The following is a 25,522-nucleotide window of genomic DNA, read 5'->3' on the forward strand; positions in this document are numbered from 1 at the left end:
AAAAAACTACAGTCACCAGTTGAAGTTTATTAGCTACACATAACTAAAAGTCTGTCTTATGCAACCAAAATGTGCAATACAGTCCTCCCTTTGTAAAGGTTACACGTTAAACAGTACGGTTTCTGTGACAGAAATGAGACGTACAGCTCAGCACAGTAGTCCAAACTGCATACTCGAAAATAACCACATAGTTCAATCATCACCTCTTTAAAAACAGTTGACAAAAAACAAAGCTCTCAATAGTTTTAATAGCTATATATCTGTCATTATCAGCATATATTGCAGCAGCAGATAATTAGAATTGCTGTGAAGGCTGCAACGATACTTTTGCAGAGATCAAAGTCAGTATTTATACCCTCAAGTGTGTCTGTTGCCATGGCAGCCATGGTGATTAGTAAAGACACCAAATAAGGTTTGCTGTAAAATGAGAAGCTCAATCTTTATTGTCAACAACGTCGAGGGAAAAAAGAGAAAGGAGAAGCTGGTTGTTTAGAGTCGGGCATTCATTTACAAATTGCATGCAGTTTACCAGTGTGGTATGGTTGATATTTTAATGGTCAATCCAATTACTATCATAATGGCTCAACATTGTGTGCAAAGAAATAATTTAATTCTGCAGAACACTAGGAATGATTAAAATGCCAAGACATTTACAAACAGAAACATATTGTAGTGACCTACATAGAAGTTCTTAATATTTCAATATTTCTTGAACTGGAGCTGGTGGTGTAAATGAATTCAGCTGTATACTTATCACATAATGCAAATAATACCAGTGGATAAAACCCACAAAGTGTCCATATGCTGCATTAAGTCAGGAACACACTGTACAAAAGACTTTGACAAAAAAGATACAATTTTATGGACTGAGAAGTCAGTCCACCCCAGGAATATGTAGGACATGATGTTCATAAAACACAAATCTACATTAAGTTACAGTAAGAAGATTTATTTTGCAGCACACTGTAAAACAAGTGATCTGAGAGCAAACACGACACCTCTGCACCTCTTCTGGGCTCTGATTAAAGCGTCACAACTAAATCTCTGGTGTCACAGCAGACTTTGACCAGTCACAGGGCAGTAAAGAGTGAGGGCTCCTACTGGCTGCATGCATGTCCCCAAGTGGCTGCTACTCCAGCACCAGCAACAACTGCCTACACTACAAAGAAACCTAAAGAAAGTTAAGAGTCTAAAACGGTCAGACAATAAACACAAAAAAAAACACGTGTCAATGTGAGTTAAGCGTTTCAGAGACGGAGAGATTCCCTCAAGTCATCTGTCGGGTATGAAACGAGAGCATATATCCGTGCTGATGAGAGGAGCTCAGGTCAGACAGAAACATGAATATTTTAATAACCTATGGATGGAACTCCCCAATCTATTACTTTTCAAGCAACCCTGCTGACTGCAGCTTTAAATCTAAACGTGATATTGTCAACCAAGTTTGTCTTGAAATCTATCTGCATCAGTATATATTTTTAAGTCTTCCAGTGTGTTCCTGGCTGCTGGCAGATTTTGTACTCCATACACATGATGGGTGATATTCAAAATTTACAGAGTACAGACAATGCAATGTAAACCAATCCACATCATGCAGCCATTAAGACATGCATGTTTTCAAGTCTTTGTAAACGTTTGTCGGAATCAGCAGTTTTCTAGTTCACATCATCTCAAGTCAATTTTTGTAAACAAACAGTGTCTTGAACAGAAATAAGTGTGTGCAACAAGATATACAGTACATCAATGTTTCCAGTAGTTGTAGGAGGTGATCTGATGTGTTTGGTCCCCACTCCTGTGCTCTTGTGTCTGGTAAGCCGACCCAAGGTAATGCATAAAATGGCGTACAGTCCTTAGAGAGTCCTTCCATGCAGAAGAAGGAAAGGGAAACTCTAGGCTCAGTCGTCTTCCTCCTCTTCATCCTCTATGGGATCTAGGAGGACGCTGTGCTTCAAGCAGGTTTGGAGGTAGTTCACCACTGTCCGCTGGAAGTGTTGCATGCTACGGGGCTCTCTCAGCACGTGACCCTCATCTGGGTACAGTTGCAGTGAGTAGTTGGCGTCCACCTTCACCAGTCGGCTCAGGAGCTCGGCACTATGCTGGAAGTGTACCCTCGCTTTCACCAAACACACAGTGGAAATAAGTTTTTAAAACACACTCAAATGAACACTAACAGTCAGCAGGAAAGTTAAAGAAACCTCACCGTCTGCAGTTCCATGCAGAATAAGGAAATTCTCATCTTTCAGCTTGTTAACCTCCTCCAGCAAAGAGGCAGTCTGAAAAGATACGTCATAAAAATAGAGTTAGTAAGCACACTGGTAAAAACTATTTGAGTGTATCACAACTGCCCTGCAACAGATCTCACCGTCATAAATTTTAATATTCAGTTTTAATTGAAACTTTGCTCTTAATGAGGTGATGTATAAACTTTATGTTCATGGCAGAGGCTGCTGCAGATTGTGGTGAATTTGGATTGAAATTTAACTACCGTCAGTGACATGACTACAGCTGTGCCTCAATCTACACCTGAATCATGTGACTATAATAACATGATTGAATGACTCTAAAGTTAAATTAACACCTCTTTCAACAAAAAATTTAACTACACAACCATTATAGAGGCATATCTTTGAAGTACTCCTGTATCAGACTGCATTACCTCTCAGTAATAAACTTGCAACTGAGTTTAATCCACAACTGATATTCTACAATTATTAACACAAGAACATATGAGCACAGAGTATTTGCTTCAGAGCCTCACCGAGTAAGCATGCTCCTCCTTTGCTGGAAGGCCTAGATATCTTTCAGAGAATGCGGCACCTAAAAGAGAGGAATAACATTTCAATTCAAATTTTCACAGCTAAATTGTTTGAACAGTCAATGACATAACTGCAACTCACTGTACAGCCTGAAGTCAGTTATTGGTGCAGCAGCAGCTGTGCACTGAAAGAGCTTATCTGTCGCAGCCAACATCTTGAGAGTTAAATATCCACCAAATGCCTGTTGGGTGGAAACAGAAAAGTGACAAACATTGCATGGAATCAATGGAGAAAAAAAACGTGCTTTTTGATTAAAAAATACTGTAACCTTGCCATAGAGGGCCATCCGGCGATCATCAATGTATGGCAGTTGCATTAAAAACCTGTGTAAACATCATAAAAGCCTATTAGTTTATCAGATCACTGGCTTTATTTTCATGTGACAATCAAACAGCCTTATGTTGTTGCACAACTGCACTGACTCAATAACCGCCAGATAATCTTTGACTCTCAGTGAGCCAAGCTTGCGTGGATCCAAAGCAGAGGTCTTCTGTCCACGGCCAACCCCACTCCTGCCATCCACCCAGGCCAGGGCCACATTCTGTGCACTGGAGAGCACCTGAGGCCAGTCAAGGGAGAATTCCTCAGTCACCGACTGACCACCGGGTACACCATCTCTAAACAAGATGAACAGGATCAGCGAGTGTGGCGGCAGTTGTTTGGTTTGAGAGAGTGACAACAAAAGCCAGAGATCATAGTTGAGCATGCCTGTTGTGTAGCATGTAAGTGGAACATACACAATGATGAGGAGAGGATGCAGGTTGGCCTCATAACCCTGAGGTAGAGATAGCTTCAGGTGCAGATCTGAGGAAAACAAAAATGGTCAACTGTGACCGACACGGACATGTTTGGATTACCACTACCTTTAAAAGCATCTGAAACTCCAACACCTTGCTATACTGAGAAATACAGAGAGAGTCGTGTGGAGTTGATAGACTTATTCAGCATTGTGTGAACTAATTTGACAATGGTTTGAATCTACAGTTATACACAATATTATTTGAACTAAAAACATGACATACATAGAGTATCCTTTACAAACATACTTGCATACATTTCCCAGAGGTCATGCTTGACTCAAGATTATTGTGACTGTGTTTGTGGGGCCAATATCCTAAAGGTAATCATGACCAATTGATTGAGTTACTTGAAAGTCCAGTGTGTAAAAGGAAATACAGAATAATGATACTAAAGTTTATTTTTAAGTGTACAATCACCTGAATGAATGAATGAATGGTTATTTTTAATTACCACAGAATGGACCCTTTATATTTAGAGGAGCGTCTCTTCTCTTGAGAGGCTGCCATGTTGGACCACTATGTTTATAATGAACAAACTAAACACAAAATGTGTTTAGTTTAGTGATAACTAAAGGCTACCATAGGGAGTAAGAAATATTAACCCTTAGAACACAGAGCATTTAGAGCTGCTTTTTTCCATTACTATATTAAAACGTATATACAGAGACTATAAGAATATGTGCAATATAGACTTATGACAGATTTTTGTACAGCACAGCCTATAGGCAATCTGATGAAATTGTATTTCATCAGATTGTACATATTTTAGAAGTACTCAAACTTTCTAAAATATGATTGAATTTGTGAAATTTGATGGTTCAAAGTTTCTTCTGCACAATTATCACTACTCCTGTGTTGTTGTTTTTTAAAAAAATGTGTGATATAAAATGAATCCTAACTTTGACTCTACAACACATTAGGAGATTTTGTAAAGCCTGAAGATGTATAAACACACACCCCCAGGATGTCCATATAAGGATTAGTCTATTATTCCCACGGCAATTTACCAAGGATGTGCCTGTGTGAGCACTAAGGGTTAATCTGCAAAAAAATGCAACTTCATCAATAGATGTTCCTAAATCTTACACACTGTACCTTTAATTAAGGGACAGATAGAATAAGAACAAATACAGTTAATAGTTGCTTTGTTGTACCATGGTTCTCTGCTGGGAGTGTCCTGAACAAAGTCTCTGGGAGCCTCTTGCCCTGCAGGGCCCTAGATAGAGGGCTGTTATCCTCCAAAACAACATATCCTACAGGACATAAAACACCACTGTGAAACATTTTTCATCTTAAACATAAAAACAGACACAGTGTTGTAGACCCACATTCTATTCTCATTATATACAGCTCTAACTGAGAGCCACAGACAGAGGGCAGTGTTCACAAGCATGAAATGAATGAATCTACATTCCTGTCTACTTGAATACATTGCACTCTGCAGGCTGTCATAGGACACTGCAGAGAGCTGGTGTATCAGTCTCTGTGTGCCAGCACATTAGCAGATACATAAGCAGTTGTAATACTCACTGGAGGGGTCCTTTGTACTGTGAACCGTCACTTTAGGGATCCCAGGGCCTGGGGGATTTATTGCAAAAGACAACATTATAAAACCAACTGTCAAAGCAGCGTGTTGCTTTCACACACACTGTGATTGTGTCTGTGCGTCTCATTTACCTAAGCAATGGAGTGTGAAGTAGGTTTGATTGGGGCTGAATTCAGATCTAAAGAAGCGACATCCCTCGATGAGGTTACAGGAGACGCATCGCCGCTGAAACACCCCATCCAGGTCCACACTTGGTAGAGTAAAAGAACAGAGTTTATTGACCACATTAAAGAAAAATCGGACTGTCTAAACAGGTTGATTTGCTCCAGGAAAGGGGCAAATGATTGTTAAGGTCTCAAGGAAAAGTGTCAGCATTTAGAGTCAAACCATTCAGCCGGCTGACTTTTCAGAAAAAATTGGGTTGAATAAGGTTGGACATAAAAGCTGCAATACAGATTACTCTGTCAAGTCTCTAAATGTCCTTCTCCACTCCACTGCCTACTGATTTCATACAGGATTAATCACAGACCGAATTTAAACAAGCCATCTTCCCTCCTCCATAATATTGAGCTGTCTCCGTGAAGCACAAAGCTATGTCCACTGATGAAAGGATATGAAATCCAGGAGGGGGATCAGGGTACCGGCAAGTGAGTTTATCACCCAAGGGACTATAAGTCTCCACAGCATGCAGGGTCCTTGTCCTCTGAGATTGGATTTTAGTTATAAATGTCTCAATTCACTTGTTGGCCAGAAGAATATAAAACACACAACAACAAAGATCACTGTGGTTGAGATGTTGGTGATATCAATGGGATGGTTTGTCGATTAATCAGTCCAGACTTATTTAATTTGCAAACTATGATATTGATTTCCTTGATATTTACATTGCTTAATAAGTCTGAAGTCAAATGTTATTGAAAGCCCTTAATCACTTAAGTAATTATCTGACTATTCATCAAAAGTGGGTCAAAGTTGTAATTTCTTTAGTGAAATAGCTCAATAGCTTCAGAATGATTTTTTTTACATGTATGGTTCTTGTGTGATGCATCCTGTGGGTTTGTGCCTGTTCTTTCCTCTAATATCATCATAAGATTGACATTTTTGTGATGTATGCTACCCTCAGAATGACCTTTTGTGATACTCTATAGTCTAATGCAGTTTGTGGAGGTAATTTATTAATTCAGATCAATTACTGACATCATTCACGATGAATGAATGACTGTATTTTTACAACATTTTTACCCAGTATACAGTGAGTTCATGTTTATTGCGTGCACAATGAACAGATCATTGTGTACACGATAAACATGAACCAACAATCAACCAATAACAAGACATGCTAGCATTAGCATTAGGATTGGCTACTGCAAAAGCTGACAAAGTCTGATTAAAGGTCCAGTGTGTAACATTTAGGAGGACATATTGGCCGAAATTGAATATAGTACCAATGAGTATGTTCATAAAAATGTAAAATTGTTTTGGAATTCTTTTTTATTATTGTTTTAATTATTATTATTATTATTATTTTCATCCATGTAGCTGAGATTGGCACAGCACCCCCTGCGACCCTCTGGTGGAGGATAAAGCGGTTAGATGATGACTGATGACTGATTTTCATCCATGTTTCTACAGCAGTGTTTTGTGTTTTGAAGCAAAAGCTCACTACAAAAATGAAGAAGAATGGCTTTGCCCACATTTTGACATCCTTTTTGATATGTGAAGGCCACTGTAGTTCCCTGACATGCTTGGGAAAGGTAGGAGTGAGCGGTCAAGTCCTCTTAGATGTCACTAACTCTTATAAACTGGACTCAAAATGGAACTATACATATGTGTTTATATCAGTATTTGGCTGTTGTTTGACAGTTTTTTTGGGTTGTTGTTTTTTTTTTTTTTTCCAGGGAAACAGGCCTACCTGTAAAGGTGTCTACTTTGTCTGGATTCCTCTGTGCTCAGGAAATAGCTGATGAAGAGAAATGTGAACCACAGACACAGCAAAGTTATTCAAGAGCTGTACATCACCCGTGGGCATCTTCATCCTAATTATTCTGGACATCAATTATTTACGTCAACCCTTCTCTACATATATTTACATACTTTCAGCGTGCTTATAAAACCAGCTTTGTATCACATTTAATTTGTAATTAAGTGATGCTGATTCGAAGTAATTGAGCAGCGGATGTACCTGGCAGTATCATTAGGTTGACTTGACTTAAGTCCATGGGCTTAGGTACTGAAAACAATTGTCAAGATCCGTAATTTCGTGCTCACACGCCAGTCAATCTATTCATTATCTGTTCTGTTCTTCCCCAAACGAGAGATATAATATATCTGCTCAAGAGTAAGTAAAGTCCTTTGTTCTCCTCTGAAGCAATTTACTGCCAGAAGCAAAGTCACAGTCAAAACCATTTTCTTTCTTTCATGTAAGAATTGCCTCATATCATAACATAATCATAACATTCACCCTGAGTCTAACTTAACAAATACAATTGCTCCACAGCAGCTGACAGGTCTAGAATTAGCATTCTGCTAACAACAAGAGACGATCATTTTTAACGTTCCGCACTATTCTGCTCAACCTCCCTGTAACTCGTTTCTTCATAGCGAGGGTGCTGTGAGCTGATAAATTCACTGACTGATGATTAAACCTGACTGTCCACAAACTGTCTCACATACAGTTTTCCAGCCTTCTCGTCTAGGGTGCAGAGCAAGGTGACATCCCAGCTCCCCGATGTCAAGAAGCGAGGAGGGACAGATGGGATGGCAGGCTGTGTTACAAAGAGAAACAGATGAACTGGAAGGTAGAAGCTGGAAAATATACAGAATAAAAATAGGCACAGCGATGTGTGTCAGAAGGTGAGGGAAAAATATGAAGCTAAGTCCATAGAATAAATTAAATGATGGTGGCTATGGTGAGAGTTCAGAAAAAAAGTAAATTGGGGTTTTAGTTTATTTCAGACATACATAACAGAAAGCTAATGGGTTTCATGAGGCCATATGTGTGGGACTTTGAAACCAACAAATATAAAACACTATAAAACTGCACAGCTTTTAACGAGAGAGAAGGCAATTAACAATTTTAACTGCCCCACTCGAGATTAATTAGCTGTTAAAGTGAGATGAACTGAATTGTTTGAAAAATGTACAAAGCAAATAACAATGAAATATTAATCAGTGAAAACATTATATCTAATAAATGAGATCTGACATCTGGTGTTATGGAACGTGTAAAACTAGTGTGAAAATAGATAATGTTACAGGTAGGAGGGGATTGTGTGGAAAAAAAACCAGACCTAAGGCATTGATGTGCTGTATAGATCTATAATGTCACACCGTTTTATCCGACTCTTGTCAAAGTGTTAACAAGATCTTAAAGTTAACAGCTCTCACACTGACCTGCGCTGAGAGTCCGGCGATGTGGTGAAACTCTCCACGAGCTCCTTGTTTTGCTGGCAGTATTGTATAAAACACAGAGCCATCGGCTGAAAACAGGGGGACGTCCTGTTGACGAAACGTATGAAGTCAAAAATAAAAGACCGCCCTGATAAACAGGTTATAAACAAAAATATGTGAGACATAAGCAATACTTAACCTGTCGTTGGTTTTGCATTATGTCCATGGCCATTTTGTGTTTCTGTGGATTTAAACCCACAAGTACTGGTCACATAATCTAAAATGCACTCACATCAACATCTAAAGCTGATATGAATATCTTTGTATAAATAAAGCAAATTATGGTCATTAATAATTAGAGACAGCATTAATAATAATTGCCAGTGGGCAAACTGAAATCTGCAAGGAAGGGGAACAAATAATAAAGTCCTGCAGTACATCACAGAAAATTCCTTTCACGCTGCAAATTACCTTAAATATTCATTCAGCCAGCAGAGATATAAAAGCATAATAAAAATTTAAAAAATCAGTGTTCCCAACATGTAAAAGAAGCACAATTTCTATTTAAGCTGCAGATTGCAGCAAAGGCCATTTGGATTACTAATGTGGAACGAGTGGTGAGGAGTGCTCACCTCTGAGCAGGCCCCTGTGGTGGCCTCACACACGCAGAGCACCGATTGGTTCTGGACACGATTCAGCCAACGCACCGCAAGGCGAGTGCTGCTGATCCAAGTCACCATAGAGATGTAGTTCTCCCTGAAGGGGCGATGCAGGAAACGATACATGAGGGAAAAGATTGAAAGGCGATGCAAAGGAATGGGGGGGAGGAGCAGGAAATTCTGACATGTGCGGTCTGAAGTCTTCAAGGTTTATTCTGCTTTTAGATCCACAATGAAACACTACCTGGTCCTAAGGGAGTCAGGAGGCATCATCTCCAGAGTGTGAGCTGGACCATAAAGATTCACCACAAACAGATTGACTGATGGGATACTTGATCCAGCCTTTGAACACAAGCAAAAGTGGAAAAATCGGATAAACACATACAAGCACCAAGTGAGAATTTCCCCAAACCTTTATACATCAATTCATCCCTGAGGTCCACCTTATCTTTAATGTAGACAGACCAGAATATAAATAAATATGACTTTGGAGGTCAATTATTTCTCCAGTTCAGTGGAATATCTACATTGTGGATTGGCTAATATTTGCGGGTTGACAAATGATGTATTCTGAAGATTTTGGTGATTAATTTGCTTTTCCTGTGTAGTTGCTATGAAGTAGGGATGGGCATTTCAAGCAAATGAAGTAATTGCCATGGACTGGATTACCATGAAATATGGTGTGTAGACTCATTCCAGAGCCTCTTATGTGGCTTTAGAAATATAACATTCTGTTTTCACCACTTTCTTACCTTGGGGTAATGGAAGAACATGTTGGATGGATAAAGACCACCTAAGAACTGAGGTATTTCCATCACAGGTGTGGCAGAGTTGTTGATGCTGAGGTATGCCAGCCTGGCTCCATCCATAGACCACCAGTGGGCAACATATGTCAAAAGCACCTCCTCTGTTTTAAAAAAACAACCATTTTAAAGTCAAAAATGTATTTATTTATCAAGCTGGTACTTTTAGGTTTGTCTGTGAAGTCACCCTACCTTCATAAGTCCAGTCAGAGATCCCATTCACCAAATTCTGGCCCTGGTCGGTGGTTGTGAGACGCAGGGGTTTGCTGGTCACACTCGGTTTGTAGTAGATATCCCCGTCAAACACATATGCCTGGCACGAGGAGCACAGACACACAAGCTCAAATCCATTATCAAAGACAGTTTGGTTGCAGGCTTCATTGCTGGCTTCCCGATTTGAGCGTCGGATGTCGTCCAAGAGTGAATGAATCACCAGCCAGCATGCACACGGTGGAGAGCCAATTTGTCTTTTCTTGCCAGTTAATATGCTCCATATGAGCACTGACATAGCAGCAAACGCCAATTACATTGTGGGGAAGATAGATGAATCATATTATGAGTGTAAAGGGACCCCCAGTATTAGCAGCACAGTCTCTTCAATAACCTTTCAGCTGGAGGTCTTTCCATAAAAAAAGACATGGTACGATTGATGATGGTGAGTTATGCATCCACTAGCAATATAGATTGTAAAGGTTAAGAAAAACAACTTGCATATATGATGCTAATTGAAACACACTGATCAGTGCCTCGCTTACCAGCTGGTTCCCCTGAGGCCCCCATGAAGCATACTGTAGCACTGCCTTGTCCCTCTGCGGAGGGTTCAGCTCCAGCAGGTCCCTGGAACACACATAAAACCTCAAACATAATCCCTCCATTATGGATAACTGTCCTGTTTAAAGCCCTCAGAGGTCCATCCATGCCCTGGCCTTGAGAAAGGGATAATGTACTGTGAGGACAAAAGGAGCAAGATGCAGTGAAGGGAAACAATGGGGCTGGTTCATGCAAGGGTGCAACACATTTCTGGCTGCAATTTTTCCTGTGGACAGGCAAACATTTTCCTCCTAAGCATAGTCAGGCAACAATTTAAAGTGTGTGTCTTCCTGAAACCCTCTCTAGAATGACTCATTAGAAGTTCGGGGGACCATCCAAAGCCACCATGGAGTTTCCCCATCGATTTAATGCAAAAATATGAATCTCAGGCAGTGGAATCTGACGTAGAGTACAAACCATATGTCGGGTTATGCAACCTGGAAAGGACACTGATGAATGAATGCATATCTGACAAATATATGAGGTTCTGATTCGATGAGAGAGACGCTTTGAGGGGACGTTTTATTCAGTTGGCAGATCGGCTTGCATTGGTAACGCTCATGCCCAGTGCAGCCCATGCATTAGCATTCATAATTCCACCTACCCATTAGTCACATTGTAGATAGCATAGGAGGCTGTGAAGGACTGAGTGAATACCTGAAAGAGGTAGAGGATATCATGCATATACGTGTGCTAACACCACATTTATGCTGGTACTCACACATGCTCATACACGTAAAAAGTAAAGGAAACAGTGGTGAGGCCGATCTTAAACAACAAGGAACGTGAAGGTGTTCGTATCTTTTACATTCTTCATAAATAACGGCAAATTACAGCATCAAGAGGCTCATTGCTTTCATAAAAGAGCAGTGACAAAATGCAGTGCTAGAAAATCAGAACGACAAATATTAAATGATCGGTAAATTGATTCATTATTAAAAGGTCAATAACAATGCAGTGTTATGATCTTCCCTAAAAAGCAAATAGCACCGTGTTTGTTTGTATATATGTGGTCATTTTAAGTCGACCAAGTATCTTAATATTGCTTTGACTGTTTCACAGCTTAATAAAAACTCAAAGACTCATTACACCGAGGGCTCGCAATTTCATCCATATCGCATAATTACTGTGATTATAGTAAACAGTAGAATGAATGATGCGGATCCGAGTACCAAAAGTGTACAAAAACTAAACAATAAAATATCAACATGAACAGAATTCAGGGCAAAGATTCTCATTAAACAGCATCATTACAGCGAGTATAGTACACCTCCCACTGTGGCTGGCAACTGTGTTGCAAACCTGGTACAAGCAACAGCTGTTCAATGAATAATTTAATTAACCTGCTGAAGAAGACAAGGGGACCAGAATCCATGAATGTGTGTGTGTGCTCACTGCATTTGATCACAGCATTACCTGATGTGTTCTGGGTATTACATTGATTTCTCAGATTTTCTTTTCTTTTTGTTTAAACCAAATGATTGGAGGCAGACTATTTTCCCAGTGGCCATTTGAAAGCTTTAGCCTCTTGGAAACCTAGTTCCTACAAAGAAATTAAATGTCACATCCTATATACAGCACACTTAGCAGTGAAATTGGATTTCTCCTTTTTGTTGTTTCGTTTTTTTTTTTCTTCAAATGCATGGATGGAGTGACACAGGAATTAAAGCTACTGGGGTAAAGTAAAGTGAGAGAAACAACTGCTGAGGCTACAGTATATAACTGGGTGTACAAGAAAACCAGATGGGTAAACGGCAGAAAAACAACAGGAAGGAATGAGCCGGTCAAACAGGGAAATGTGAGGGACCGAGATAGAGAGAAGGAAACAAAGAGAGGAAAGGATGCTGACACGGCAGAGGCGCTGACTGCAAGCCAGAGCTGACAGGTTCCCCAACGCACACACACACAACGAGGACCGATCATGAGTTACAGGCGATGTTGTCTCTTCAGTACCAAAGGGGGCAGCATTGCCGTGAGCACAATCTTTCTAATCAGCTGTTCATGATTTGTTAGGGAACTCAGTGATTCTGTTCTTGATTTACCATCATAAAGTCAGTGGCAGTGGCTGTACATTACATTGTGTGTGTTTTTTTGTGAGCCTGTGTATGATAAACAGCCGGCAAGAGTGAAAGCATCTGTCTCGGGGAGGCAGATGGAACTTTAATGTGGCTGCCAGTAGCTTGTCATAAATCCTCCAGATTGCTCTGCTTGTCACCCCCTGCACTCTCCGCCCCTTCCTCCAATGCTGCTGCCAAAACAGGAGGGGGCACAACACACTCAGAAGGCTACAGCGTGGGATATGACAAAGAGAACGGTTTTGAGATTACAGCATGGTACATGAGCAGAGGTATTGGGATCTGTTGTACACCGCAGAGATAATAGCATCCTTCCTTCTCTATATGTACATGTAGTTCCTATCTCACAAGCATTTTATTTTTTAGGAGCCCCTGAATATGCTGCCTTTCAAACTCGCGCCCATCAGTGTTTGGTGCAGACACAACTCCCTTGGCATTTCATATATTCCTAAACTGCACCGGCTGACACTGGTCGTGGTTTGGTTGTGCTTGTCAAACCCAAAATACTCCTTCCTATATGTATATGTACTCACTTCTAAGTATACCCTCTTATCAAAATCCATTTACTTTTCAGCCACCAAGAATAAAACCCTCCCTAAAGCCTCCCAAGCTATACACACACAATCCTTAAAACCCTTTTAATGTTACCCACAGCCTACTCATCCATTTCTCTTTACTGCAGCTCTCTATCTTTTTTTTTTGTATCTCTGTCATTCTCCAGTAACCATTCTGATTGATTTCAACCGGGAGTGTATGTAAGTAAAATGGTGCACATCCCATTATTCTTCTCCCCCTCCGTCACAAGTGGCTTTCCCCACATTTATTTCCCCTCTCATGTTCTCTGCCACTCTCAGTAGCGAGCCCCTCGCCTTCCAAACAGTGAAGATGGTGCTTGGCGCAAACTGCTTCAGTCAGCACAAAACCCCCCCCCCCAGAGATGGATGGAAAAAGGTGAGTGAGAGTGTGGAAGATGAATCAGGAGAAAGGGAAAGAAGGAAGAATCGCCTGCAAACATACAAAATGCCAACCCTGTTTGCACACATACGTACACTCATTTCTAAATACACAGATTATTCCAGGTGGCATGCCCGCTGCCTCGGAGTTCCTCGAGCGTGCACACACACACTGAGCGTACAGATGCGACGAGACAATTCCTGCTGATATCAAAGGAAATATGCTAATGACGTGGCATAAATCAACCAAAGCAACCCACAAACTGGGCAACGAGCGGAGCCTGTTCCCTACAGAGATGTCTGAAAACTGATTAAATATACGTTAACTGCTCAATAATGCAGTTAGGTATCCACTGTGTTCTGTGACGGATGCTGTAACACAGCAACAGGCCCATTCATTCCACACACAAACAGAAAAATATGTGATTACAGCAAAAACAGGTCTCTTGAAAGTAACTGAACAAATAAAAGAAGGAAAGAGAGAGCAAAAATATGCATTCAGATTCCCATTCCCTAATTGTGTTTTCTGCTTTTGCTGATAACGTGCACATTACACAACTTGCCTGACCTCTGAGCTGAAGTAAAGGGATTACAGCATGTGAGACCTCAGTGTTTATTCAGAACCACCTGTGTTTTGTGATTCTCGTCAGCGTCTCATTAAAAGTGGCCTTCTGAAGTAGCACAGTGATTTGATTACCTTTCCTGATCCCTGTTTGTTTCCCTCTCTTCACTCTGTGATCAAGCTTTCCTCAACCCCTGCACCTTCCACCATCAGCTCGTTTAAATATTCAACTCCCCATATGTTATCCGCGTAATGTGGTGTAATCTGCCACGCTGCTTCTGCGGCAGAAATCACACACAGACACATGGACAAAGACACCGACGCGCACAGGTTTGCGCAGCTGTTCATTTTAGGACGCTGCTTTGACTTCTATTCATTTGGACAACCTAAACAAAGTGTTTATCGCTAATCTTACCTATAACTAGCTGATGCCTAACCTTCCCCTAACTAAAATAAGAATGTGCAATATAGAGTGTCTTGAATTTGTGAAATTTGGAAATATGTCACAGTTACATTACATTACATTACATTGCATGTCATTTAGCAGATGCTTTTATCCAAAGCGACTTACAAGGGAATTGAGTACAATCAGCCAGGGGTGGTTCAAAGTTCAAAGTTCACTTCGAAATGCGGTCGATTTTGTGACTTCTGCACAATTATTGCTGCTTTAAATCACTACTAAAAATGTGATATGAAATTAATCATAACTTGGACTCAACAACACATAAGGTGACAAAAACCCCACCTTTTATTTTAAATCCCCCAGGATGTCCATATAAGGAGTTGTGTGTTATTCCCATGGCAATTTACCTGTGCCACATGAGCACTAAGGGTTAACCAGTTCCTCAGAAATTAAGTTCTACCTCATTAGGACCAGGTTTTGATCTCCACGAGGACTACTGGTCCTGACAAGGTCAGTGTTTATACCAGAAAAGATCCTACAGAGGTCACAAATACAAGTATATACACACTCACACACACACAGAGTTGTGTTTCACTCCTCTCCGTGACTAAGATTCATGACACCATTGTTTCACAGTCACTGTTGGTCTGCCATACGTATAGGTTTGTGAACAGTAGCAGCTTCCCTTTGATATTATTGCATGGTTTAATTTATGGCCCTAGATATTTTCTCCTGGTAAAAAGTTTGACTGTGCTAAATCTAAGTCAGCATTTAAGGGAAACTTACCATTTGAATGTTGTACGCCAAGAGGACAAACCTCTTGTCTGCAGACACTTGGAATTTTGTAGCACTCAGATCCTGTAGACGAAGAGAGAAAGAATTAAAACGACCCTCAATCAGAGATGTCTATTCAGTCTATTTTTCCGCCGTTAACATGCTCTGTCTTCAAACCAGAAGACTACATCCATTTGTATATATACTCTATGCTGATGATGACCAGGTTTATTTGTCAAACCTGGTGAACCTCTATTTTTAAAATAACTGTCAGTTGTAGTAGCAATGTAAGAGTTAAAGCTTTCTAAACTTTTGTAATGTGATTCAAATACAAATCATTTAGATTTGAGAGGACTGTGTTTCTTACAAAGCACCAACTTTGAATAGAAAAAAGATAGAAAAGAGATTCACTGCAGTATAATAGTGAAGTTCAGACGTTTTACATGAAAAGAAAAACACATCTATCTTTGGTCATTGAGTTCCGTTATTTTCATCTCAACCCAATGTATTTGTTCACGTGTATATTCCCAAAATTAGAAAAAAAAAGAGCCACAGGTCTGAAACAATTGTGTCCAAGCTGTTGCAGGGACACCAATTAAACACGTTGCACAGACAGAATCAGGCCATTTACAGCTCTCTAACAATGTATAGTTTGTCAAGGTTGTGTGAAGGCTGAGTCCAATAAACACTGAAAAGCCCCACAAAGATCAAAGCATCCCAGGAGTAGAAAAATGTACTGTAAAATGTTGAACAACAACCAAAAACATTTGTATCCTCCTGACAGTGCTGTATCCTGCTGACAGTCACATCTCAAGAATACAGTGGAATACAGTAGGTACTCCACTGTATACTTGTTTGAGCCAAGAGACCGTAGCACAATAATAATTTGATTTATGAAATAAGAATACCCGTTTATACACGATTTGTTTCCAACATACAGTATACAGTGTCCGGGTGATTCAAGGGGCCTATGTACCAAGGTAAGAAAGAGTCTCCCTCTGGGGGATTGTTGTAAGTGATAATATTGCCACATTTTCCACTGATGATTGTCCAAAAATCGCACTAGTCTACTAAATAATGCATTAAAAAAATGATTATTTGTTGTTGTGTAGCCTTTTCTGTGATGCGCAACCAAATTATAGTTCAAGTTCCAGGTTGTGTGATGCTGAGGTTTCTCTATTTAGATGGCTTTGGTTTTTAATTGGTTATTCAGATGCCTTGTATGATTATGATCCTTTTTATGACTATGAAGCACTTTGTATCCCATGTTTAATTTATTTATTAAATTTATTGCCGAGGTTTCTTTCCTTCTGTGAGTCTAAATTTCCAAGTTTGACATTATATTTAACGGAAGCATCTCAGCAATTCAGTATTCGTGTGAAAAAATATCTTCTTCAATAATTGTCTACAGCAGAAGGGATGGCAAAAACCATAAAGAGGAAAAGGTTCGTCTCAACCTGAACACAACCCTGATTTAAGCGTCTCTGTGTGATGACCCATATAAGTCTGTCAGTGCCTCGCAGAGGATTCCCTTTGAAGGCACATGTTGAGGGCTCACAGAGCAGCCAGATTGGTGGGGGGGGGATGAGCTGATACTGTCACTTTGCCAAATCTTTTTTTGTTTGTCGTGAAGCTGCGGGATATGGAACAGTGGGACTCTACAGCTTTCCTATCTTTCAGTCTGGAATCATAAAGATAACCATGCTCCAAGTGACTTATCCTATTCGGTTGATGTGACTTAAATCGGGGCTGCATGGACACAGATCGTCAGTTCCAATTTTAAAATCATATTAATCAAATCGCTGTTATGTTATATAAGATCGAGGTATTGCAGCACATCTGGAAGTGGGATTGAGCTGTAGTAGAGCATGGCACTCTATCCTCTATTGTTGCTGGATTTTCCTGCACTGCCACAGTGCAGGTCGATGACGTCAATGCTCAATGACTTATAGAAAAGATGTATGTATGGCCCTTCTCATTAGGCCCTCCAGCCCTTGGGTGGTCGCTGGATTACACCTGGAGGTCTCTGGTTCAGGAACCTTTAGTACGTGGTCCTAGATCAGATATTTATTCGATATGTGGCCAAGATTGTCCAATAAATCTAATCCCAAAACCTAAACCTAATCCCAAATCTGAATGTTTTTGGGCTGTGGGAGGAAGCTGGAGTCCCTGGAGGAAACCCACTCACACATGGGGAGAAGATGGAAACCACACAGAAAGGCCCTCAGTTGAACTGGGATCTAAACCAGTGACCTTCTCACTGTGAGGCAAGAGTGCTAGCCACTACTCCACCGTGTAAAAGAAAGTGCCATGTTTTAGGTATGGCGTTTCATATTGTTGCTGCCAACATATGTAAAACTGTGTTTGTGCATCTGTGCCAATCGCGTTCAGAAGCAAGACACCTGTAGTTATGAATGTGACCAGTCAAATCTGATCTGTTTTTTAATCTGATTTAATACAACAATGTGCCTGGTTACTCTGAACATAGTCAATTTGTCTGGGGAGACATTCGGCACCGCCACCTGTGCTCTGTCCTCATCGGCTGCGTGTGTGGTGACTCACCAGGGAGCTGTTATCCAGCAGAGCTGTGGTGAGGTTGCTGTTGAGGCTGAACGACAGGACGTGTCCCTCTGTGGTGCGCACAGCCACTTCGTTCTCTGGCGGCGGGTTGAGACAATTAAGGAGAGGTAGGTGTCCAGAGTTATTAGTGTGATGAATTACATTTACAGAGATACCTGCGGTGTCTGCACGCCGGCAGCTCAGTTTCAGGTGGAGATCATTAAAAGAGTAATTTGTGAGTCTCAACAGGGATACTTACCGTTCAACCACGCTACGCAAGGGTCATGAACTTTGAATTCCTCACTCTCTAGGTCCTCCATGGTGATATGGGAATGGAGTAACAGGTGAGATTCATCTTTAAGAGCAGAGAAGGGCGAGTTAGTTCATTAGAAAACCCTTTTCTGTGTAAAGACATACAGCCTGGTCTTTATTTCTGCCTCAGGCTTGCAGTCTTTGTTTATTTTTGTTTTGTAGCTTGCCCACATTATCCCTCCCTTTTGGCAAATTTGTGACAATTTGATAAACATTCTAATTCAATTTTTGGTATGTAGTTAAAATTCCGAGTTTAACATCAAACTAGATGTGTGTGTGTGAGGGGGGGCGAAACAAGCAACTTCACTCTGCCCACTGATTAAGTCATTATATCTTGTTTGTTTACTCCAAGCAAACACTGAAGTGGAACATGTAAAGTGTTTTTTGGAGGGGTTATAATCTCTAAGAGACTATTTTTTTTGGTTGCTTGGCAACTGCTCAGAGCCAGGAAAATGTCACAGAGTATATACACCCCTCCATAAAGCGGTGAATTGTCGTTTTTGATCATGCAGTTGTTGCATAGATAAAAAACAAACAAAGATGTAAAGTGTTCATTTGTGGAGTGGCTCTTTTCCCCTGTTTCCAGTGTTTGTTTTGAAATAAGCAGTTGCAGCTGCTGATATTGATATTCTCTGCAAACTCTCCACCGCAGAGTATGTAAGCATATTTTCCACAATGTCAAACTAATCAGTTGATTCTCCACATTACAACACATCTCGGCTTTGTTTCTCTCACTTTTACCCTCCAGCGCTTCATACATTTTTTTTCTTTCTCTCTCTTTTTTTTCCCTCTGCATCCTTACCAGGCGTGAGGAGGATGACAGAAAGAATCACCAGAGACATAACAGCCAGGATCACCACCAAGGCAATGCCTATGCCCTTCCAGTTCCGCGGAGGACCGTCTGAACTTCCCAGGTCCTGATATTGAAGAGACACACACAGAGACAAACACACAAAGACTGTGATGAATGCTATAGAATACAGCCAAGGAGGAGAAAGAGGAGGCGAAGGAGGAGGAGGAGGAGGAGAGGGACATTAGTGCTGCTTCATTTCCACATGCTCACAAAAATTTCTCCCTGACATTTAACAGTATCAGCCTCAGGAGGGGATGAGACCAGTCCTCAGCATCAGAGGGACCTCACTGGATTAGACTAATTTTCCACATGACAACTGCACATAAATGTTCACTAGGAAAGCCTGGACTGGAGAAAAATCTGCACCATGATTTTGTCTTCATCATTTCACCTGTTACACGACTGGCGGACCGTGTGATTTTGCTAAAACAGAGAAGGGTGAGCAAAGTTATCTGCGAGCGAAGCCTGAAATGATGAAAATGTGCCTCTGCTGGGGAAAGCCGTTGCCTATTTCAGATGCAAAGAGTTGCTTCGGGGATTAGGATTTATTTAACAGCTCTGGATGAAACTGTTAACGAGGCCATAAAAAAGGGAGAAGGAGATGGAGACTACACACACACACACACATATCTATATACTGTATCTATCTATACATATGTATATGTATATGTACATGTGTATATATATATATATATATATATATACTCCTGGGTATAGACAAAGCTAGAGAGTGGAGAACTTCAAGTTTCGGCTCAGTTCCTTGCATGCCATCTGTAAATATGATCAGGGGGAACTGATGGAAAGAGCTGGCATCCATATCTGCCATAATTAAACACAATAGCATGCTGTTTCCAGGCTGCACTCCACTCCCTCATAATGAGCAGCTGGCACTGCTGGAGCCACATGCCAGCTGGAGTGTGAGAGTTAAATCACAGCGCAAACATAAAACTCAGCCTTGGTTATGGCTGCCCAGCCCTTTGGCTTAACCCCAGCCACGGGCTGTCATCTTCCTCTGGGCCATGGGGAGGCCGACAGCGGAAGGAGGGGAATCTATGCGGTTTGCTGGTCAACAGATTGCTGCTCCATCACGCTCCCTGGGTGACACCAGCTGTCCCCAAATCTGGGCAACTAGCCACTCTTGCTTACAATATACAGTACTTTGCTGACAAATACAATGAGATACACTTCAGCCATGTTTACATTACCAAGCCAAAGTGATTCGTTTTCATTTTTGTTGTTGATGTGTGACTTACAGTATATCTGATTTGTTCAGGGCTTCACAGACCCAAATCTCCAACAATCTGTTCTGATTTTTAAATCATATTTGTGTCACTTTAAAACTCGTTTTAGTTCAGGGACCGTACACAAGTGGGCCGAACCAGTAAAATAACAGCATCATAACCTACAAACAAGAACTCCAAATGTAGTCCCTTTGTTTGACATTTAGTGAAGTATCTTTTTACAAAAAAACAAAACATTATGAACTTCTGGTGGGCTGGTTCTGGCCCACAGGCCGTATGTTTGACACCCCTGCTTTAAAATCAAGCAAACATTGAACAAGAGCGTCGTCTAAATCTCACCCGCAAATGTGCTTCGATCAAGAAAAGGTACATCTTATCTTAGCCATCACTTTAATACCGAGTGTCTCAAAAAATATGTTTGCTGTTGTTGATGACGACGTGTACAAAAAGGTATCTTTAAGCCCCTTGAAAAGTATTACAGTGAAACGTTGTACTAAAATGAGTTTTGCAGAAATCTGAAACTTTTGTCTTTCTTGAACTTTTTTTTTAATGTGAAGAAAAAATCCTTCACATAAATCATTCACAATAACTTTCAATAATTCATTCCAGGACTTTTGACATTCTATTATAAAGGAAACGGGTTGGCCTTAAGTTATGAATGGCAGACAAAGGGGTGCTGCTTTATCTTGACCGGTTGCCAGCGCAGAACTCCTGCCAAGGCCTCATCTTTAATCGATGGACATCCTTGGCTGTTGTATCATAACATGTTCAAATTAAAATCACCACCAGTTGCACCTGCAGGGAACATTTTTAAGTGCTGTCTGAGCTCTGACAGGTTAGAGCTGGGGGAGATTGATGACCATGCCGTTGTATCTACTGGCCTTTCTAGCACTCTCCTTCTATCATTCTTGTGCTCTCTCTGTACCCAATCCCTCTGTTATCCCTCCATCAGATAGAGAAACGTACAGTAATGTCTGTGGAGGATTTGGTGGAAGAGGATCCAGTCATTACAGCATCAATTTTGAGGATCTGAGAAGTCAAGTGTATACACCATGTGTACTAACATTAAAAGCAATGGCCACATATAATGGTCACATATCATAAAACCCATAAAGAATTACTCCAGAATCATATAAGACACATTTCAAATTAAATTCCTCCACTTGACGGATTTCAGCACACAGTATTTTAATTTCTAAATCCACCATCAAATTACTGTGTGCAGAGCTGAACATCCTTCTAATGGCAAGCACAGCTCCTATCATTCCCCTGAGCCCCCGCACATTCAACCATAACTTCCAATTGAGAATGCATTGCTGTTTGTACGAACAAGGAGAATCCGCACTCTTGTGTAAATGAGGAGTTTTGTCACATTTGCAAATGAGGTAAGAATATGAATCCCCAGAGTAAACAAGCGGAAAAGCTGCGGGTGTAGACCGGCTCCTGGTCACGATGCATGAGGGGCTTAATGCAGAATAATCAGCTGCCATAGCTGGGCTGTTCGACTGACCTGGTGCAATTCACACAGCAGTCTGATGGACAGGAATGTCACAACATATCAATCTCAGTATATCTCAGAGCTAGTTTTTTTTTTTTTCGAGTTAAATCAAAAATTAATCACACATTGACCTTCCCCCCACCATGAACCATCTATTTTATTCAGTCTGCCTGATCTCAAAGATGTTGGAGGGGAAGCCAAGATGAGGTGTCAGGCAAACAACAAAGGGTGCAAGAATGCAAATCAAAGGTGTGGGTGTTTATGGGTACCCCCCCCCTCCCCCAAGCTGTGCAGAACTTAAAGAGGGCTCTTACATTTGGCAGCAGAGCAGTGGTCATTTTTACTCATCCAAAAAAAAGGAGAATCAATAAGATGTGCAGTTTTTCAAGGTCTAAAGGGAAACGACTAGTGCGAATACAGCCATAAAGAAGACATTTAGACAGACATCCTCTGTTGTTCCGCGCAAAGTTTGAATCCTTGTGGAATACCAAGACCTAGCTCTCTTACATTTAGAAATAATCAAAAGTATTATTTTTCGTTTTTTTTGTCAGAGCACTGCACATGGAACAAGCAACAAACAAAACATTCCATCTGTACTGATTGAGTTTGACCACTAAAGAATAGCAAACCACGCCAAACGCAATTACTCAATCTGTGCGACATGAACCAGCGCTCTGTGGTGTTGGATGCAGGCGGTGCTGAGAATTCGTAAATTGGGCTCAGGAGACCTCCTTAACTCCATCTTCTGTATCTTTGAGGCGCAGCGAATCCGACAATAAATCACATGGAGAGAAGAGAGGGAACCAGGCCGTGTGAAGATTCTGGTCCTGGATTTGCATACCTCTAAAGCCCTCGACCTATACCCCCACCCTCTCTGACAACAGGAAATGATGTTTATTACACACATGACATTGACAAAGCCATCAATGAAATCTCCACCAACATAAAAAAAAGGGATATCCACTGATGGACATGTGTAGTCCTCAATGTAACCTACATGTGCCTGATTTTAATGATTCACTGTAATGGCTCACAAGGGAAAGCCATAGATTAGAAAGCAACCCACGTATGTATTTCCCTGTCAATATCTCTCACTGCCTCATTTAAAATGAAGTCCATCATTAGAGAAGGATGTAGCTTAAGCATGGTTAGAATTAATGGTAACCAAGCAGCAGTGGTAATGGGATACTACAGCTCCAGCGTATTGATTCATATCTTTTATCACATTTCTGCTGCTATACACACTGCACCACAGTTCCCCCACTTAGAAAGCAGTAGTTGCCCCATATGGGACAAACAGGGCAGATCTTTTTTTTTTTTTTTTTTTGCCCTCCAGGCTTTTGTCAGACACAATGCAGCACACGCCTCAAAGAAATGAAAGACCTGCTGCTTATAGCCTCTGCTGCTGCAAGGCTGCCCTGCTGCCTTATTCTTTTTCATGCTCCCCATCACGCATAAGACAATTACTGTGCAAAGGGGGTTCAACATGAAATAGCTTTTTCCTCAGCATGTCCAACCGCACACGCTGACGGAGTTATAGTGTGGCTTTGAAAACATGCAACATCTGCAAAAGACGTGTGGGAATGCTGTGACAACATGTTGTGGAGTTACAGTAAAATATGAGAGAATGAATTACTTGTCACGGCTGGGACTTTACAGAAATACTGTATCAGCACCTTATATGCTTATGCTCAGAGTATGGGCTTCTCTGTGTCAGATTGTCACATTATCCGTGCTGGGAATGAAAATTAAAACAATACGCCCTTGAAATAAAATCACTTTTATTTATGTCTAAACTCCAGCGTCATGCTTCTGTGGCATGAAATTGTGATATCGCTGTTATAGAGGAGGACACGCTTCTTTATTGACTTTGCACCAACTATAAAAATTGTATTGTGACACAGGGGGAAAACCGTGTTATTCCCAAAACACATGCATTTTCTCACCCAGTGTCTAAACAACAATTAAAAATATTATTAATTGTTTTTCTCTGCAAAGCACATTGATTGGCGACAACAAAATGAGATGTTTGTGCATTTGCAGGTGATGAATTGTCTGTTCAGCCCTGCAGCCTTGTGTGGTCCTTGCATGGAAACAAGGAGACATCTCAGGCAGGTTTCACGACAGATTCAATCACAGTAACACGTGAATACAGCACCTGAAGTCAGTCAGTTCATGCAAGTCAGTCGTGCTTGTATTACATATACCAATGAGTCATTATTTAACTAATGACTTAACAGTGTAGTCCTGAGCACTTTAGCCACTGGGGAAGCTGTAATGATTTCCAAGGGTGACAGTTTGATGAGATTTGTTAATTAGTCGACTTGGCAGGCTTTGAAATTCTTTCACTGCCCTGTAGATAAAGAGAAGCATCACAATAACAATTCAAGACGGTGCCTGACAGTGCACGGTCAACTTTTATGTAGGGATAGAAACCTTCCCAAACATATTAGTAATGCAAATATCATTCAACATACGTTGATAATAAGTTACACACAAAATCCAGCTATTTGAAGTCATTTTTTAACAAGTTCTTAATTTAAAATACAATGAAATGCCTTTTTAAATAAACCAAAAAAATTCTACCAGGAATGTGCATTGACTGTCAAAAAGCATTACATATGTGTGACTACAGTGAGGACTGATGATGCTGTGAACATTAAACAGAGGATTCCTGGTCTTTGTTCCTTGCCAATAACAGTACACAGCAGAGGGATAATCAATCATGTACAGTGCAGCCCCTTTGTCAGAGTGCAGCCCCCCCAGATGTGTGTGAATATTAGAAGAAAAATGATATAATGGTGCTGGAAGTCTGAATGGGACATGAGAGTGAGAGGCTCCATCTGCACGTCGACTTACTACAGCAGGCTGCACCGCAGTGCACGATGTCAGCTGGCGACCTCAAGGATTGATATTGACGAGAAAGTCTGAATGGGCGAAATTACCAAAGCACTAATCGATATAGTGGCGCACACATGAGGAATCCCTCTGCTGCACAACACACACACACACACACACACACACACACAGGGAAAATGTTTTAAAATAAATAAATGAATAAATAAAAGAATGGAGTGAACAAAAGCATGTGAACATGTGCACATACCAGCTCCGTGGTCATGTTTTGTTGAGTGGTTGCAATCATTGTAATCCGCAACAAGCTCTGCTGCCTCTGAAGCCTCAACACCCGCCGAGCAGCTGCACTGAAATCTTGCGGAGCTTTTTCTGCATGCTCTGCTTCTTACAAGTTTGCCTCTCTCTCTCTCTCGCTCGCTCTACCTTTCTCTCTCTCTCTACCTCTCTCCCTCTCTCCCTCTCTCTCTCTCTGCTTGACAGACTCGTCCGTTCACTCGCCTAATTCCAATCTGCTTATTATGGCTTATCGATTGGTTCAGAAATGAATCTTGACAGCAGGGTGTTGGATGTTAACATATATTCGGTAACTTCAGCTGCTTCAGCATTTCAGTC

General features: G+C 40.9%; 1 protein-coding gene across 1 annotated transcript; it reads right to left on the reverse strand.

The window, feature by feature from the left end:
* Positions 1 to 7: 7 nt before the first annotated feature.
* On the reverse strand, positions 8 to 25,250 carry LOC122777201 (inactive dipeptidyl peptidase 10). Its single transcript, XM_044038270.1, has 25 exons — positions 25,161 to 25,250; positions 19,265 to 19,379; positions 18,410 to 18,505; positions 18,154 to 18,248; positions 15,604 to 15,675; positions 11,429 to 11,481; positions 10,770 to 10,851; positions 10,207 to 10,327; positions 9,964 to 10,118; positions 9,456 to 9,553; positions 9,185 to 9,308; positions 8,752 to 8,793; positions 8,556 to 8,660; positions 7,836 to 7,927; positions 7,075 to 7,122; positions 5,294 to 5,412; positions 5,147 to 5,194; positions 4,771 to 4,869; positions 3,554 to 3,620; positions 3,239 to 3,433; positions 3,085 to 3,139; positions 2,898 to 2,997; positions 2,759 to 2,817; positions 2,201 to 2,273; positions 8 to 2,113 (listed from the first exon to the last, which is right to left on the reverse strand). Exons 1-25 carry the CDS (start codon positions 25,197 to 25,199, stop codon positions 1,896 to 1,898), a joined length of 2,370 nt encoding a protein of 789 aa, XP_043894205.1. The 5' UTR covers positions 25,200 to 25,250; the 3' UTR covers positions 8 to 1,895.
* Between the last annotated feature and the right edge of the window lie 272 nt (positions 25,251 to 25,522).

This window comes from Solea senegalensis, linkage group LG11, assembly GCF_019176455.1.
Source record: "Solea senegalensis isolate Sse05_10M linkage group LG11, IFAPA_SoseM_1, whole genome shotgun sequence".
NCBI lineage: Eukaryota > Metazoa > Chordata > Actinopteri > Pleuronectiformes > Soleidae > Solea > Solea senegalensis.